Source organism: Aegilops tauschii, chromosome 7 (assembly GCF_002575655.3).
Source record: "Aegilops tauschii subsp. strangulata cultivar AL8/78 chromosome 7, Aet v6.0, whole genome shotgun sequence".
Classification (NCBI taxonomy): Eukaryota; Viridiplantae; Streptophyta; class Magnoliopsida; order Poales; family Poaceae; genus Aegilops; species Aegilops tauschii.
The window spans coordinates 121,366,079-121,381,277 of NC_053041.3; the positions used below are offsets into that span (position 1 = coordinate 121,366,079).

General features: G+C 47.9%; 1 protein-coding gene across 2 annotated transcripts; it reads right to left on the reverse strand.

Annotated features, from left to right (window-relative positions):
* Positions 1-800: 800 nt before the first annotated feature.
* Positions 801-3,930, reverse strand: LOC109771251 (putative pentatricopeptide repeat-containing protein At5g08310, mitochondrial). 2 transcript variants are annotated; one of them, XM_073503426.1, is made up of 3 exons: positions 2,341-3,930; positions 1,186-2,244; positions 849-1,081 (listed from the first exon to the last, which is right to left on the reverse strand). In XM_073503426.1, the coding sequence occupies exons 1-2, from the start codon at positions 3,792-3,794 to the stop codon at positions 1,299-1,301; spliced, it is 2,400 nt and encodes a 799-aa protein (XP_073359527.1). In that variant the 5' UTR covers positions 3,795-3,930; the 3' UTR covers positions 849-1,081; positions 1,186-1,298. The 2 variants fall into 2 exon arrangements, with proteins under 2 accessions (XP_020185538.1, XP_073359527.1); XM_020329949.4 differs by having other exon boundaries at positions 801-1,081; positions 1,186-3,930.
* Positions 3,931-15,199: the final 11,269 nt, after the last annotated feature.

Here is a 15,199-nt window from a genome sequence, read left to right on the forward strand (position 1 = left end):
TAAAAAACTGCAATATTAATACCACAGTATCTCTAATACCATGGTATTTTCTCTGTCTAAAAAAAAGAGGGACTGACCTCTTTTTTTTTAAACTGAGCAACCGAAAAAGACGAATCCACGCACGGCTCAAGGTCGTTGTTCTTACTTAACCGGTTCTGATGGCGCCCAATTTATTAGGATCTTCAGCTCGGTGATTTGGCTATCTGTTAGGATCTTCACAGTGATTTGACTCAACGAAACATCAAAGAGTTAACTCACTGTGATTTGACTCAACGAAACATCCAAGAGTTAGGCTGGTTCCTAGTCCAGTACACGATTAAAAATCGGCATGGTAAGCTGGACGCAGAAGTAGCGACTCCGTTGGTGAACTAGTCAACTACTGTTTGCACGCAATGGCGGCTGGCTTAAAAAACACGCGTGTTTGCTACAGCTAACAGCTAGCCAGCATTTCTTACATCGATGCGCACCATGCTAGTCAAACAAGTCCTCTGTATTATTGATACTTCAAAATATGTTGATATGTAAAAACCGTGGTATCCTATAACCACATGCTAAAATACTGTAGTTTTTCAATACTTCGGTTTTTACAATATTTTGTTGCCAAACACAGCTAGCCACAGGGCACAGGGGGGCGACATTTCCATTCGAGTCATGAATATCTAAACAGTTCATTTTTCTTACTAATTTGTTCCCTGGATAATTCCAATTCCTTAAGAACATCAATAAAATCAAAATTATCCAGGGGTATATCAACACCCATCATCGATGCTCTAAACATAATCTCCATATTGGATAGTACAGAAAAGGAATTGCTGTAATTGAATGCAGGATTACCTTCCATATTTCTCTTAGCAAATTCGGCAGCCTTCACATACACCATATCACATTTAGTTCTACAATTACATACGGTATTTGAATCAACACTTGAAGTCTTGGATACGACTGGGGCCTATAAAGGATATTTAAACCAGAAGGTGTTCATCCAATTCAGAAGCAACCATGAGGAACACCTATTGAGAACTCCACAAATTTAGTTCCATTGATCTTAAGCCCCAAGCTGCCAACAATTAACATACAGGACCTACAATAGATGATAAACATCATGTCGTAATTTGACAAGAGAAATATTATTGTACTACAAAGAGGGAAGTAACCACTGAGAAGCGTTTTCCAGATCAAAGATACCTTGAGAAAGTAGTTGCACACAGTAGGAACAATCTGCTAGCAGCAGGAAAGGGCTTCCTGGTTAGAGACAAGGACTTGAGGAAATCATCCAAAACTCATGCCAGCAACAAATGTCAGTTTCCATCTTTCTTGCCCATAGTTTGAGCCCTTGAAATTAAACCTTTCTCTACAAGTATACTTATCTCTGGAGAAGTTCTTCCATCTTTAGACAACACTTCAACTGCTTTATTTATCAATCCTACCATTTTCAAATCATCACCCTGTGTCATGTCCCTTTGAAGAACCTCTTTCAGAAGTTCACATCCTTTAGTTGTATTCCCATTTGATATCAAAGCATTTATAAAATATAAGCAGGAAAAGGTATCTAACACAAAACCTTTCGTCATCATCTCCTCATAGTAGGTCAGAGCAGTCTCTACTCGACCACACTTGCACAATCCATTTACAAAAGCAGTATAAGCTATCTTATTTGGAGCACAACTTTTATCACTCATTTTGTGCCACAAAACAATGGCTTCGTCAGGTCTTCCAGCACCGCAGAGTCCATCTATCAAGCTTGTATATGTAACTACTGTTGGCGACTTTTCTTCATCAACCATTTTATTTAAGCAATCAACCGCTTTTTCAATATTGCCAGACTTGCACCAAACATCGATCATAAGGTTGTAGGTAACAACAGACGGAAACAGACCCTTCTCCAACATCTCTTCCATAATTTCTTGCGCCTCATTTAATTTACCTGATAGACGGAACCCATTTATCAAGATATTATGTGCTACCACATCAGGAAGATAAGATTTGGCAGAAATGTCACGGAAGAGTCCTAACGCATTGTCCACCTCACCGGTTTTACACAGTCCATTCATGGCTGCGGAGTATGTCACGATATCAGGAAGAAAACCCATTTTGAGCATTTCTTCTAGAAAGCCAAGAGCTTCTGTTATCCTGCCACTAAAGCAAAGCTGTTGCACCATTTCTGTGCAATTCTTTATCCATGGTCTATGTCCATTGGTGCACATCTCCCTCAGTAAATCAGAAGCACCATTTGGATCTTTTCTCCTGCAAATGCCATAAAATAATGAATTATATGTGAACTCCGTGGGAATCACACCAAGATCCTTCATTTGGTTAAACAATTTGTATCCTTCATCTAACCTATCTGCATTGCACAACTCATAGATCAAATCATTAAACATCAATAGCTTTCCCTTGCTGCCAAAGCCAACCATATCCTTTACGAGAGCTAAGGCATCATCCAGCTTCTTAACCTTACAAAGGCCGCACACAACAATGTTGAAGGAATCAGAGTTTGGCTTCACATCCTGCATGGTATCGAACACATGTGCACCAACAGTCAAACCATCACTAATCCCCTGAACACCACGTACCCTTGAGGTGAGCAACTGATAAGCTACTTCTACCTGCCCGTGGTTAACAAGCCCTTGTAGAACCACATTGTACAGTGCAGTAACATCACTAGGTTTTAACTTCCCAGCATTTTCATTGATAAACGGGCCAACAATGGCAAAATCTCCTTCATGAATGAAAGCCTCAATCATATTCTTGAGTAAGCGGACATCAGGAACAACCTCGCTGCTCTTCATTACCTCAAATATTTTCACCGCCTTTCCTATTTTCTTCTGCCTGCAGAGACCCTCAATTAACACGCCGTACATTGGCAAATCAGCAACATAACCATAAGTGGCCATCTTGTCAAACATCTCAATGGCTTTGTCGATCCTGCGCTGTTTTGCAAACCCATGGACTAGCACGCTAAGTGTCTTCTCACTCGGCCTCATCCCCAACACTTCCATCCTCCCCACGAGCTCAACCGCCCCGTCCACCTTCCCCCATTTGCTGAACGCCACCGCCAGCATCGTCAGCACATGCTCGTCCACCCACCCATGCTGGCTCATCCTTTGGAACACGTCATTGGCGTCATCTGGACGGCCTGCATTGGAGTAGCACTGCAGGAGCGAGGTGAGGGTGTACTTGTCGACACTTCCATCCCCGCATTTCACCAGCATCTCCTGGAGCCTTGCCTCCGCGTCGTCCGCGCGGCCGGCCTTAGCCAGCGCGTCAAGAAGGCAGTTGAAGGTGTACGAGTTGGGAGTGCAGCTAAGGCGCGCCCTCGCGCTGTCAAAGACGCGAGCGGCGGTGTCAGGAAGCCCGGCGTCGCCGAGGCAGCGGAGGAGGAACCCCAGCGCGCCGGGCGTCATGGGGCAGCCCGCGGCGAGCGCGTCGGCGGCAAGGCGGTCGAGGTGGGCGGGCTGGCGGCGCCGCAGGAGCGAGGCCATGGCGTTGAACGAGTAGCAGGAGTGGCGGAAGCCCGGCTGCTCGTCGGCCCAGCGGAAGAAGTCGAGCGCGTGGCGCCAGGACGGGAGCCGCGCGATGACGGATTCCACGGCGGGAGCGGTGAGGTGGGCCGCGAGGCGGCGGAGGCGCTCCCCGTCGCGGGAGGCGCGCGGGCGGGAGAATTCGTCGAGCAGGTGGTGGGCGAGGTAGGACGGGGAGGCGGGCGCGGGCTCTGCTGCCTGTGGGAGAACAGTGGTGAAGGACTTGAAGAAGGAGGACGACGTGGACGCGCCGGCGATGCGCCGGAGAGCCATCGAGACGGCCGGATTTTACGCAGCGGAGTGGAGGCGGAAGGTGGACGCTACGCTGTCGGCAAGCGGCAACGAACGGTGGACTCTCGAGTTTTTCTCTCTCCTTTTTTTTGTCGCTTGAAGATGGGACTCTCGAACGGTGGTTAGAGCAACTCGCCGGGCCGCGATTTTCAGGCGGATTAACTGGACACTAAAAAAAAAAAAACAGTTCGACCAGGTCCGCTAAAAACGGCCCGGCCCGTAAAACGTTTAAAAGAGACCCGTAAACCGCCCGCGAATTCGCGATATATACCGGCGCCTAATCGTGTTTCAGGTTCCCGTCCTCCTTTTCTCTTATCCTCCTCTGCCGCATTTCACCTTCTCCAGCTTCAAATCGCTCTCCCTCCAGCGTAGTTTTCCGGCGAGCGTAACCACCGAAACCATATGCGCAGCATTCGTCTCTGGGGTGTTCTTTCTGGCAAGATACCCTGTCCGCCGCGTCCAATTCCTCTTGTGGCTCCTACTCCGCCGATGCCACTGGTTCTTGCCGTCGATGCTAATCAGGTTGCGAAGGATGCAGCTAAGCTTCTGATGAGACTGTCGTTCGTGCTTATGATGAGCCGGTTCTAGCATATGAGGAGGCTCTTCGCACTTATCATGAGGCTTCGTCTGTTTACACTCATTGGCTTGATGATGATGCTCGTGTTGTTGTTGCTGTTCACACTTGTAGTGTTCTGTTTCAGTCTTTCTTTGAGTTCCTAGGCCTTCCTATCGTATTTGAGATGTGGACCCGTCTTTGTCAGCGCTATCAGCCCTCTGGTGATGCCTTATACATGTCTGTGATCCGCCATGAGCATGCCAGGGCGACTCTAGTGTTGATGATTTCTATGCACATACTTTGCTATTCGGCGTCAAGTTGATTCTCTCTGCACTACTGGTTGTCACACTTGCCAGTCTTGTCAGGTTGTTGTGTTGATTTTGGAGTTTCATCGTGTCTACGAGTTCCTGTCTCGGCTTCGTAAGAAATTTGAGACCTGGCGCGCTCATTGCGTGTGGTCGTATTCCCTCATGGATGCGCTTTGTGGGATTGCTAAGGAGACTCGCTTACGCGGCCTTGATTTACTTGAGGTTCCCTCTATGTTCACTGCTCGAGCTCCTGCTACGTCGTGTGCTGCACCGACTTCAACTTTTCCCGTTGCAGTGCTCTGCTGCTCTTGCGCACTCCCACTTGTTGGGAATCGTAGCATAATTTAAAATTTTCCTACGCTCATCAAGATGCATCTATGGAGTCTACTAGCAACGAGGGGAAAGGAGTGCATCTACATACCCTTGTAGATCGCGAGCGGAAGCGTTCCAATGAACGTGGATGACGGAGTCGTACTCGCCGTGATCCAAATCACCGATGACCGAGTGCCGAACGGACGGCACCTCCGCGTTCAACACACGTACGGTGCAGCGACGTCTCCTCCTTCTTGATCCAGCAAGGGGGAAGGAGAGGTTGATGGAGATCCAGCAGCACGACGGCGTGGTGGTGGATGTAGCGGGTCTCCGGCAGGGCTTCGCCGAGCTTCTGCGAGAGAGAGAGAGAGAGATGTTGCAGGGGAGGAGGGAGGCGCCCAAGGCTGTAGGTTGCTGCCCTCCCTCCCCCCCTTTATATAGGCCCCTGGGGGTGCGCCAGCCCTGGGAGATGGGATCTCCAGGGGGGGCGGCGGCCAAGGGGGGAAGGGGTTGCCTTGCCCCCCAAGGCAAGGGGGAAGCTCCCCCTAGGGTTCCCAACCCTAGGCGCATGGGGGGAGGCCCAAGGGGGGCGCCCCAGCCCACTAAGGGCCGGTTCCCTTCCACTTTCAGCCCACGGGGCCCTCCGGGACAGGTGGCCCCACCCGGTGGACCCCCGGGACCCTTCCGGTGGTCCCGGTACAATACCGGTAACCCCCGAAACTTTCCCGGTGGCCGAAACTTGACTTCCTATATATAATTCTTCACCTCCGGACCATTTCGGAACCTCTCGTGACGTCCGGGATCTCATCCGGGACTCCGAACAACTTTCGGGTTTCCGCATACATATATCTCTACAACCCTAGCGTCACCGGACCTTAAGTGTGTAGACCCTACGGGTTCGGGAGACATGCAGACATGACCGAGACGCCTCTCCGGTCAATAACCAACAGGGGGATCTGGATACCCATGTTGGCTCCCACATGTTCCACGATGATCTCATCGGATGAACCACGGTGTCGAGGATTCAATCAATCCGTATGCAATTCCCTTTGTCAATCGGTATGTTACTTGCCCGAGATTCGATCGTCGGTATCCCAATACCTTGTTCAATCTCGTTACCGGCAAGTCTCTTTACTCGTACCGCAATGCATGATCCCGTGACTAACGCCTTAGTCACATTGAGCTCATTATGATGATGCATTACCGAGTGGGCCCAGAGAAACCTCTCCGTCACACGGAGTGACAAATCCCAGTCTCGATCCGTGCCAACCCAACAGACACTTTCGGAGATACCCGTAGTGCACCTTTATAGTCACCCAGTTACGTTGTGACGTTTGGCACACCCAAAGCACTCCTACGGTATCCGGGAGTTGCACGATCTCATGGTCTAAGGAAAAGATACTTGACATTGGAAAAGCTCTAGCAAACGAAACTACACGATCTTTTATGCTATGCTTAGGATTGGGTCTTTCTCCTAACGATGTGATCTCATTATCAATGACATCCAATGTCCATAGTCAAGAAACCGTGACTATCTGTTGATCAATGAGCTAGTCAACTAGAGGCTTACTAGGGACACTTTGTGGTCTATGTATTCACACATGTATTACGATTTCCGGACAATACAATTATAGCATGAACAATAGACAATTACCATGAACAAAGAAATATAATAATAACCATTTATTATTGCCTCTAGGGCATATTTCCAAACAGTCTCCCACTTGCACTAGAGTCAATAATCTAGTTACATTGTGATGAATCGAACACCCATTGCGTCCTGGTGTTGATCATGTTTTGCCCTAGGGAGAGGTTTAGTCAACGGATCTGCTACATTCAGGTCCGTGTGTACTTTACAAATATCTATGTCTCCATTTCGAACACTTTCACGAATGGAGTTGAAGCGACGCTTGATATGCCTGGTCTTCCTGTGAAACCTGGGCTCCTTCACAAGGGCAATAGCTCCAGTGTTGTCACAGAAGAGAGTCATCGGGCCCGACGCATTGGGAATCACCCCTAGGTCGGTAATGAACTCCTTCATCCAGACTGCTTCCTGTGCTGCCTCCGAGGCTGCCATGTACTCCGCTTCACATGTAGATCCCGCCACGACGCTTTGCTTGCAACTGCACCAGCTTACTGCTCCTCCATTCAAAATATACACGTATCCGGTCTGTGACTTCGAGTCATCCAGATCTGTGTCGAAGCTAGCGTCGACGTAACCCTTTACGACGAGCTCTTCGTCACCTCCATAAACGAGAAACATATCCTTAGTCCTCTTCAGGTACTTCAGGATATTCTTGACCGCTGTCCAGTGTTCCTTGCCGGGATTACTTTGGTACCTTCCTACCAAACTTACGGCAAGGTTTACATCAGGTCTGGTACACAGCATGGCATACATAATAGACCCTATGGCCGAGGCATAGGGGATGACACTCATCTCTTCTATATCTTCTGCCGTGGTCGGGCATTGAGCCGTGCTCAATTGCACACCTTGCAATACAGGCAAGAACCCCTTCTTGGACTGATCCATACTGAACTTCTTCAATATCTTGTCAAGGTATGTACTCTGTGAAAGACCAATGAGGCGTCTTGATCTATCTCTATAGATCTTGATGCCTAATATATAAGCAGCTTCTCCAAGGTCCTTCATTGAAAAACACTTATTCAAACAGGCCTTTATACTTTCCAAGAATTCTATATCATTTCCCATCAATAGTATGTCATCCACATATAATATGAGAAATGCTACAGAGCTCCCACTCACTTTCTTGTAAACACAGGCTTCTCCATAAGTCTGTGTAAACCCAAACGCTTTGATCATCTCATCAAAGCGAATGTTCCAACTCCGAGATGCTTGCACCAGCCCATAGATTGAGCGCTGGAGCTTGCACACTTTGTTAGCATTCTTAGGATCGACAAAACCTTCCGGCTGCATCATATACAACTCTTCCTTAAGGAAGCCATTAAGGAATGCCGTTTTGATGTCCATCTGCCATATCTCATAATCATAGTATGCGGCAATTGCTAACATGATTCGGACGGACTTCAGCTTCGCTACGGGTGAGAAAGTCTCATCGTAGTCAACCCCTTGGTCGTTAACCCTTAGCGACAAGTCGAGCTTTGTAGATGGTCACATTACCATCCGCGTCCGTCTTCTTCTTAAAGATCCATTTGTTTTCTATGGCTCGCCGCTCATCGGGCAAGTCAGTCAAAGTCCATACTTTGTTTTCATACATGGATTCTATCTCGGATTTCATGGCTTCTAGCCATTTGTCGGAATCCGGGCCCGCCATCGCTTCTTCATAGTTCGAAGGTTCACCGTTGTCTAACAACATGATTTCCAGGACAGGGTTGCCGTACCACTCTGGTGCGGAACGTGTCCTTGTGGACCTACGAAGTTCAGTAACTTGATCTGAAGCTTCATGATCATCATCATTAACTTCCTCCCCAGTCGGTGTAGGCACCACAGGAACATTTTCCCGCGCTGCGCTACTTTCCGGTTCGGAAGGGGTGACTATCACCTCATCAAGTTCCACTTTCCTCCCACTCAATTCTTTCGAGAGAAACTCCTTCTCCAGAAAGGACCCATTCTTGGCAACGAAGATCTTGCCTTCGGATCTGAGGTAGAAGGTATACCCAATAGTTTCCTTAGGGTATCCTATGAAGACGCATTTTTCCGATTTGGGTTCGAGCTTTTCAGGTTGAAGTTTCTTGACATAAGCATCGCATCCCCAAACTTTTAGAAACGACAGCTTAGGTTTCTTCCCAAACCATAATTCATACGGTGTCGTCTCAACGGATTTAGACGGTGCCCTATTTAAAGTGAATGCGGCAGTCTCTAAAGCATAACCCCAAAATGAGAGCGGTAAATCGGTAAGAGACATCATAGATCGCACCATATCCAATAGAGTGCGATTACGACATTCGGACACACCATTTCTCTGAGGTGTTCCAGGCGGCGTGAGTTGTGAAACTATTCCACATTTCCTTAAGTGTGTACCAAATTCGTGACTTAAATATTCTCCACCACGATCTGATCGTAAGAATTTTATTTTCCTGTCACGTTGATTCTCGACTTCACTCTGAAATTCCTTGAACTTTTCAAAGGTTTCAGACTTGTGTTTCATTAGGTAGACATACCCATATCTACTTAAATCATCAGTGAGAGTGAGAACATAACGATATCCTCCGCGAGCCTCAACACTCATTGGACCGCACACATCGGTATGTATGATTTCCAATAAGTTGGTTGCTCGCTCCATTGTTCCGGAGAACGGAGTCTTGGTCATCTTACCCATGAGGCATGGTTCGCACGTGTCAAATGATTCGTAATCAAGAGACTCCAAAAGTCCATCTGCATGGAGCTTCTTCATGCGCTTGACACCAATGTGACCAAGGCGGCAGTGCCACAAGTATGTGGGACTATCGTTATCAACTTTACATCTTTTGGTATTCACACTATGAACATGTGTAACATCACGTTCGAGATTCATCAAAAATAAACCATTGACCAACGGGGCATGACCATAAAACATATCTCTCAAATAAATAGAACAACCATTATTCTCAGATTTAAATGAGTAGCCATCTCGAATTAAACGAGATCCAGATACAATGTTCATGCTCAAAGCTGGCACTAAATAACAATTATTGAGGTTTAAAACTAATCCCGTGGGTAGATGCAGAGGTAGCGTGCCAACGGCGATCACATCGACCTTGGAACCATTCCCGACGCGCATCGTCACCTCGTCCTTTGCCAGTCTCCGTTTATTCCGTATTTCCTGCTTTGAGTTACAAATATGAGCAACCGCACCGGTATCAAATACCCAGGAGCTACTACGAGTACTGGTAAGGTACACATCAATTACTTGTATATCACATATACCTTGGGTGTTGCCGGCCTTCTTCTTGTCCGCTAAATATTTGGGGCAGTTCCGCTTCCAGTGACCACTTCCCTTGCAATAAAAGCACTCAGTCTCGGGCTTGGGTCCATTCTTTGACTTCTTCTCGGCAACTGGCTTACCGGGCGCGGCAACTCCCTTGCCGTCCTTCTTGAAGTTCTTCTTACCCTTGCCCTTCTTGAACTTAGTGGTTTTATTCACCATCAACACTTGATGTTCTTTTCTGATCTCTACCTCAGCTGATTTCAGCATTGAATATACCTCGGGAATGGTCTTTTCCATCCCCTGCATATTGTAGTTCATCACAAAGCTCTTGTAGCTTGGTGGAAGCGACTGGAGGATTCTGTCAATGACCGCGTCATCCAGGAGATTAACTCCCAGCTGAGACAAGCGGTTGTGCAACCCAGACATTCTGAGTATGTGCTCACTAACAGAACTGTTCTCCTCCATTTTACAGCTGAAGAACTTGTCGGAGACATCATATCTCTCGACCCGGGCATGAGCTTGAAAAACCAGTTTCAGCTCCTCGAACATCTCATATGCTCCATGTTTCTCAAAACGCTTTTGGAGACCCGGTTCTAAGCTGTAAAGCATGCCGCACTGAACGAGGGAGTAATCATCAGCACGCTGCTGCCAAGCGTTCATAACGTCTTGGTTCTTAGGGATTGGTGCTTCACCTAGCGGTGCTTCTAAGACATAATCTTTCTTGGCTGCTATGAGGATGATCCTCAGGTTCCGGACCCAGTCTGTATAGTTGCTGCCATCATCTTTCAGCTTGGTTTTCTCTAGGAACGCGTTGAAATTGAGGACAACGTGGGCCATTTGATCTACAATACATAGTGTAAAGATTTTAGACTAAGTTCATGATAACTAAGTTCATATAATCAAATTATTTAATGAACTCCCACTCAGATAGACATCCCTCTAGTCATCTAAGTGAAACATGATCCGAATTCAACTAGGCCGTGTCCGATCATCACGTGAGATGGACTAGTCAAGATCGGTGAACATCTCCATGTTGATCGTATCTTCTATACGACTCATGCTCGACCTTTCAGTCCTCCGTGTTCCGAGGCCATGTCTGTACATGCTAGGCTCGTCAAGTCAACCTAAGTGTATTGCGTGTGTTCCGAGGCCATGTCTGTACATGCTAGGCTCGTCAACACCCGTTGTATTCGAACGTTAGAATCTATCACACCCGATCATCACGTGGTGCTTCGAAACAACGAACCTTCGCAACGGTGCACAGTTAGGGTGAACACTTTCTTGAAATTATTATAAGGGATCATCTTACTTACTACCGTCGTTCTAAGCAAATAAGATGCAAAAACATGATAAACATCACATGCAATCAAATAGTGACATGATATGGCCAATATCATCATGCTCCTTTGATCTCCATCTTCGGGGCACCATGATCATCTTCGTCACCGGCATGACACCATGATCTCCATCATCATGATCTCCATTGTGTCTTCATGAAGTCGTCACGCCAACGATTACTTCTACTTGTATGGCTAACGCGTTTAGCAACAAAGTAAAGTAAATTACATGGCGTTATTCAATGACACGCAGGTCATGCAAAATAATAAAGACAACTCCTATGGCTCCTGCCGGTTGTCATACTCATCGACATGCAAGTCGTGATTCCTATTACAAGAATATGATCAATCTCATACATCACATATATCATTCATCACATCTTCTGGCCATATCACATCACATAGCACTTGCTGCAAAAACAAGTTAGACGTCCTCTAATTGTTGTTGCAAGTTTTTACGTGGTTTGTAGGTTTCTAGCAAGAACGTTTTCTTACCTACGTATGACCACAACGTGATTTGCCAATTTCTATTTACCCTTCATAAGGACCCTTTTCATCGAATCCGTTCCGACTAAAGTAGGAGAGACAGACACCCGCTAGCCACCTTATGCAACTAGTGCATGTCAGTCGGTGGAACCTGTCTCACGTAAGCGTACGTGTAAGGTCGGTCCGGGCCGCTTCATCCTACAATGCCGCCGAAACAAGAAACGACTAGTAGCGGCAAGAAGAATTGGCAAACTCAACGCCCACAACTGCATTGTGTTATACTCGTGCATAGTAACTACACATAGACCTGGCTCATGATGCCACTGTTGGGAATCGTAGCATAATTTAAAATTTTCCTACGCTCACCAAGATGCATCTATGGAGTCTACTAGCAACGAGGGGAAAGGAGTGCATCTACATACCCTTGTAGATCGCGAGCAGAAGCGTTCCAATGAACGTGGATGACGGAGTCGTACTCGCCGTGATCCAAATCACCGATGACCGAGTGCCGAACGGACGGCACCTCCGCGTTCAACACACGTACGGTGCAGCGACGTCTCCTCCTTCTTGATCCAGCAAGGGGGAAGGAGAGGTTGATGGAGATCCAGCAGCACGACGGCGTGGTGGTGGATGTAGCAGGTCTCCGGCAGGGCTTCGCCGAGCTTCTGCGAGAGAGAGAGAGAGATGTTGCAGGGGAGGAGGGAGGCGCCCAAGGCTGTAGGTTGCTGCCCTCCCTCCCCCCCTTTATATAGGCCCCTGGGGGGGTGCGCCAGCCCTGGGAGATGGGAACTCCAAGGGGGGGCGGCGGCCAAGGGGGGAAGGGGTTGCCTTGCCCCCCAAGGCAAGGGGGAAGCTCCCCCTAGGGTTCCCAACCCTAGGCGCATGGGGGGAGGCCCAAGGGGGGCGCCCCAGCCCACTAAGGGCCGGTTCCCTTCCACTTTCAGCCCACGGGGCCCTCCGGGACAGGTGGCCCCACCCGGAGGACCCCCGGGACCCTTCCGGTGGTCCCGGTACAATACCGGTAACCCCCGAAACTTTCCCGGTGGCCGAAACTTGACTTCCTATATATAATTCTTCACCTCCGGACCATTCCGGAACCTCTCGTGACGTCCGGGATCTCATCCGGGACTCCGAACAACTTTCGGGTTTCCGCATACATATATCTCTACAACCCTAGCGTCACCGGACCTTAAGTGTGTAGACCCTACGGGTTCGGGAGACATGCAGACATGACCGAGACGCCTCTCAGGTCAATAACCAACAGCGGGATCTGGATACCCATGTTGGCTCCCACATGTTCCACGATGATCTCATCGGATGAACCACGGTGTCGAGGATTCAATCAATCCGTATGCAATTCCCTTTGTCAATCGGTATGTTACTTGCCCGAGATTCGATCGTCGGTATCCCAATACCTTGTTCAATCTCGTTACCGGCAAGTCTCTTTACTCGTACCGCAATGCATGATCCCGTGACTAACGCCTTAGTCACATTGAGCTCATTATGATGATGCATTACCGAGTGGGCCCAGAGATACCTCTCCGTCACATGGAGTGACAAATCCCAGTCTCGATCCGTGCCAACCCAACAGACACTTTCGGAGATACCCGTAGTGCACCTTTATAGTCACCCAGTTACGTTGTGACGTTTGGCACACCCAAAGCACTCCTACGGTATCCGGGAGTTGCACGATCTCATGGTCTAAGGAAAAGATACTTGACATTGGAAAAGCTCTAGCAAACGAAACTACACGATCTTTTATGCTATGCTTAGGATTGGGTCTTGTCCATCACATCATTCTCCTAATGATGTGATCTCATTATCAATGACATCCAATGTCCATAGTCAGGAAACCGTGACTATCTGTTGATCAACGAGCTAGTCAACTAGAGGCTTACTAGGGACACTTTGTGGTCTATGTATTCACACATGTATTACGATTTCCGGACAATACAATTATAGCATGAACAATAGACAATTACCATGAACAAAGAAATATAATAATAACCATTTATTATTGCCTCTAGGGCATATTTCCAACACCACTGGCAGTCAAGGTCGCTCTCATCCTCATTATGGCATGGTCATCCTGAGTCTCAGTGCTTCCTTAACAAGCGACACATGCGTAAGGCGCGGACATCATCTCCAAGGACTCGTTCTTCTACTCCAACACCTTCAGCCACCGTGTTGACTGAGCAAGATATTCTGAGACTAAGAGCATGTTTGGGACTGCTCCGCTTCACCAAACCAGTTTCACTCCACCAAATTCACTTTGGAGCAGTTTCACATAGAGGTTGTAGCACTACCAAAGAGAATGTTTGCCTTCCATCTAGCTTCAGCTTCAAGAATGGATAATTTGGTGGAAAGGATCTATTTGATTGGATGAAGGGGGAGAAACGAAGGGGTATCCATTTACTGATGGTACTGGTGGGTAATTTCCCCCCAACTTCAGCCTTCTAGAGTTTCTTAGAGTACCCCCTGAAGAGCTTCATAAATAACTGGGAGCTGTACCCCAGATTCTAGTTTTTTTCGAAGCGGCATATCGTGGAGCTATCTCGTTTGGCTTGTGTTTTTCTAGAGCGGAGCTGAATTTTAGGGAGCAGAGCAGTCCTAAACAGGCTCTTAAGCATCCGCTTGCCGCTTCAGATTCTTCTTCGCCGGATAATGCAGGTTTTGTGACTGATGCTTCCCAAAAATCTGACGACAGCAGATAAGATTTTCCTTTATTATTGCAAATGATTTTTTTCTTTGAGAGTTTTTTTTTGAAAGTGTTTCCTTTTTTTTAGACAATGAACTCGTTTCCTTTGAGAGCTATACTATTTTTTTTTACAGTTTTGGGAGCTACTCCTTTTTTAGCAACTTTTGAGAGCTACTCCTATTTCAAACGAGTTGTCTACCAAAACACTATTTTTAGCCAACACACTTTAAGGGCAGGCCGAGAACATCTCAAAGCTAATTACTTGGGCCGAAGTAACCAGCCCAGCCCGTCTAGCAATCCCATTCTTTTTCACTTGGGTCGCAGGCGACGACGACAACTAACAGCCGCCGCCGCCCGTCCCATCCCCTTCCCAAACCCTCGACGAGCCGACCTGTGCCGCCGGCCGGTGACGGCCCCTACCGAGGGCGCCGAACCAGAGGAGGAAATGCCGCTAGGAGGTAGCGGAGGCGAGCACGGCTACGGGGAGCCGGCAGCCGCCCGCGGAGGCCGGGACGAGGAAGATCCATCCTGTTCTCCGCATCCGGCACCGTTGCCGTTGCTGCCTGGCCTCGCCGTCGTTCCCATGGCATCTGAGGTTTGCTCACATCCTCCTTCCAATCATAGGTCTATGAGATGGCACTGGTAACCTGAATGACCGAATGAATTTCTTGTTTATACCATTTTTAGAACGAGAAGAAGAACAAGAAACTGAAGCATGTGCGGCAGGAGGACGCTCTCATGGAGATCCTGTCACGGGTGCCCTGCAGGCCGCTGTGCCGCTTCAAGTGCGTGTCCAAAGAGTGG

What these genes read in the sequence shown, in the direction of transcription:
- LOC109771251 (XM_020329949.4), bottom strand. Translation starts at nt 3,794, where the DNA reads ATGGCTCTCCGGCGCATCGCCGGCGCGTCCACGTCGTCCTCCTTCTTC.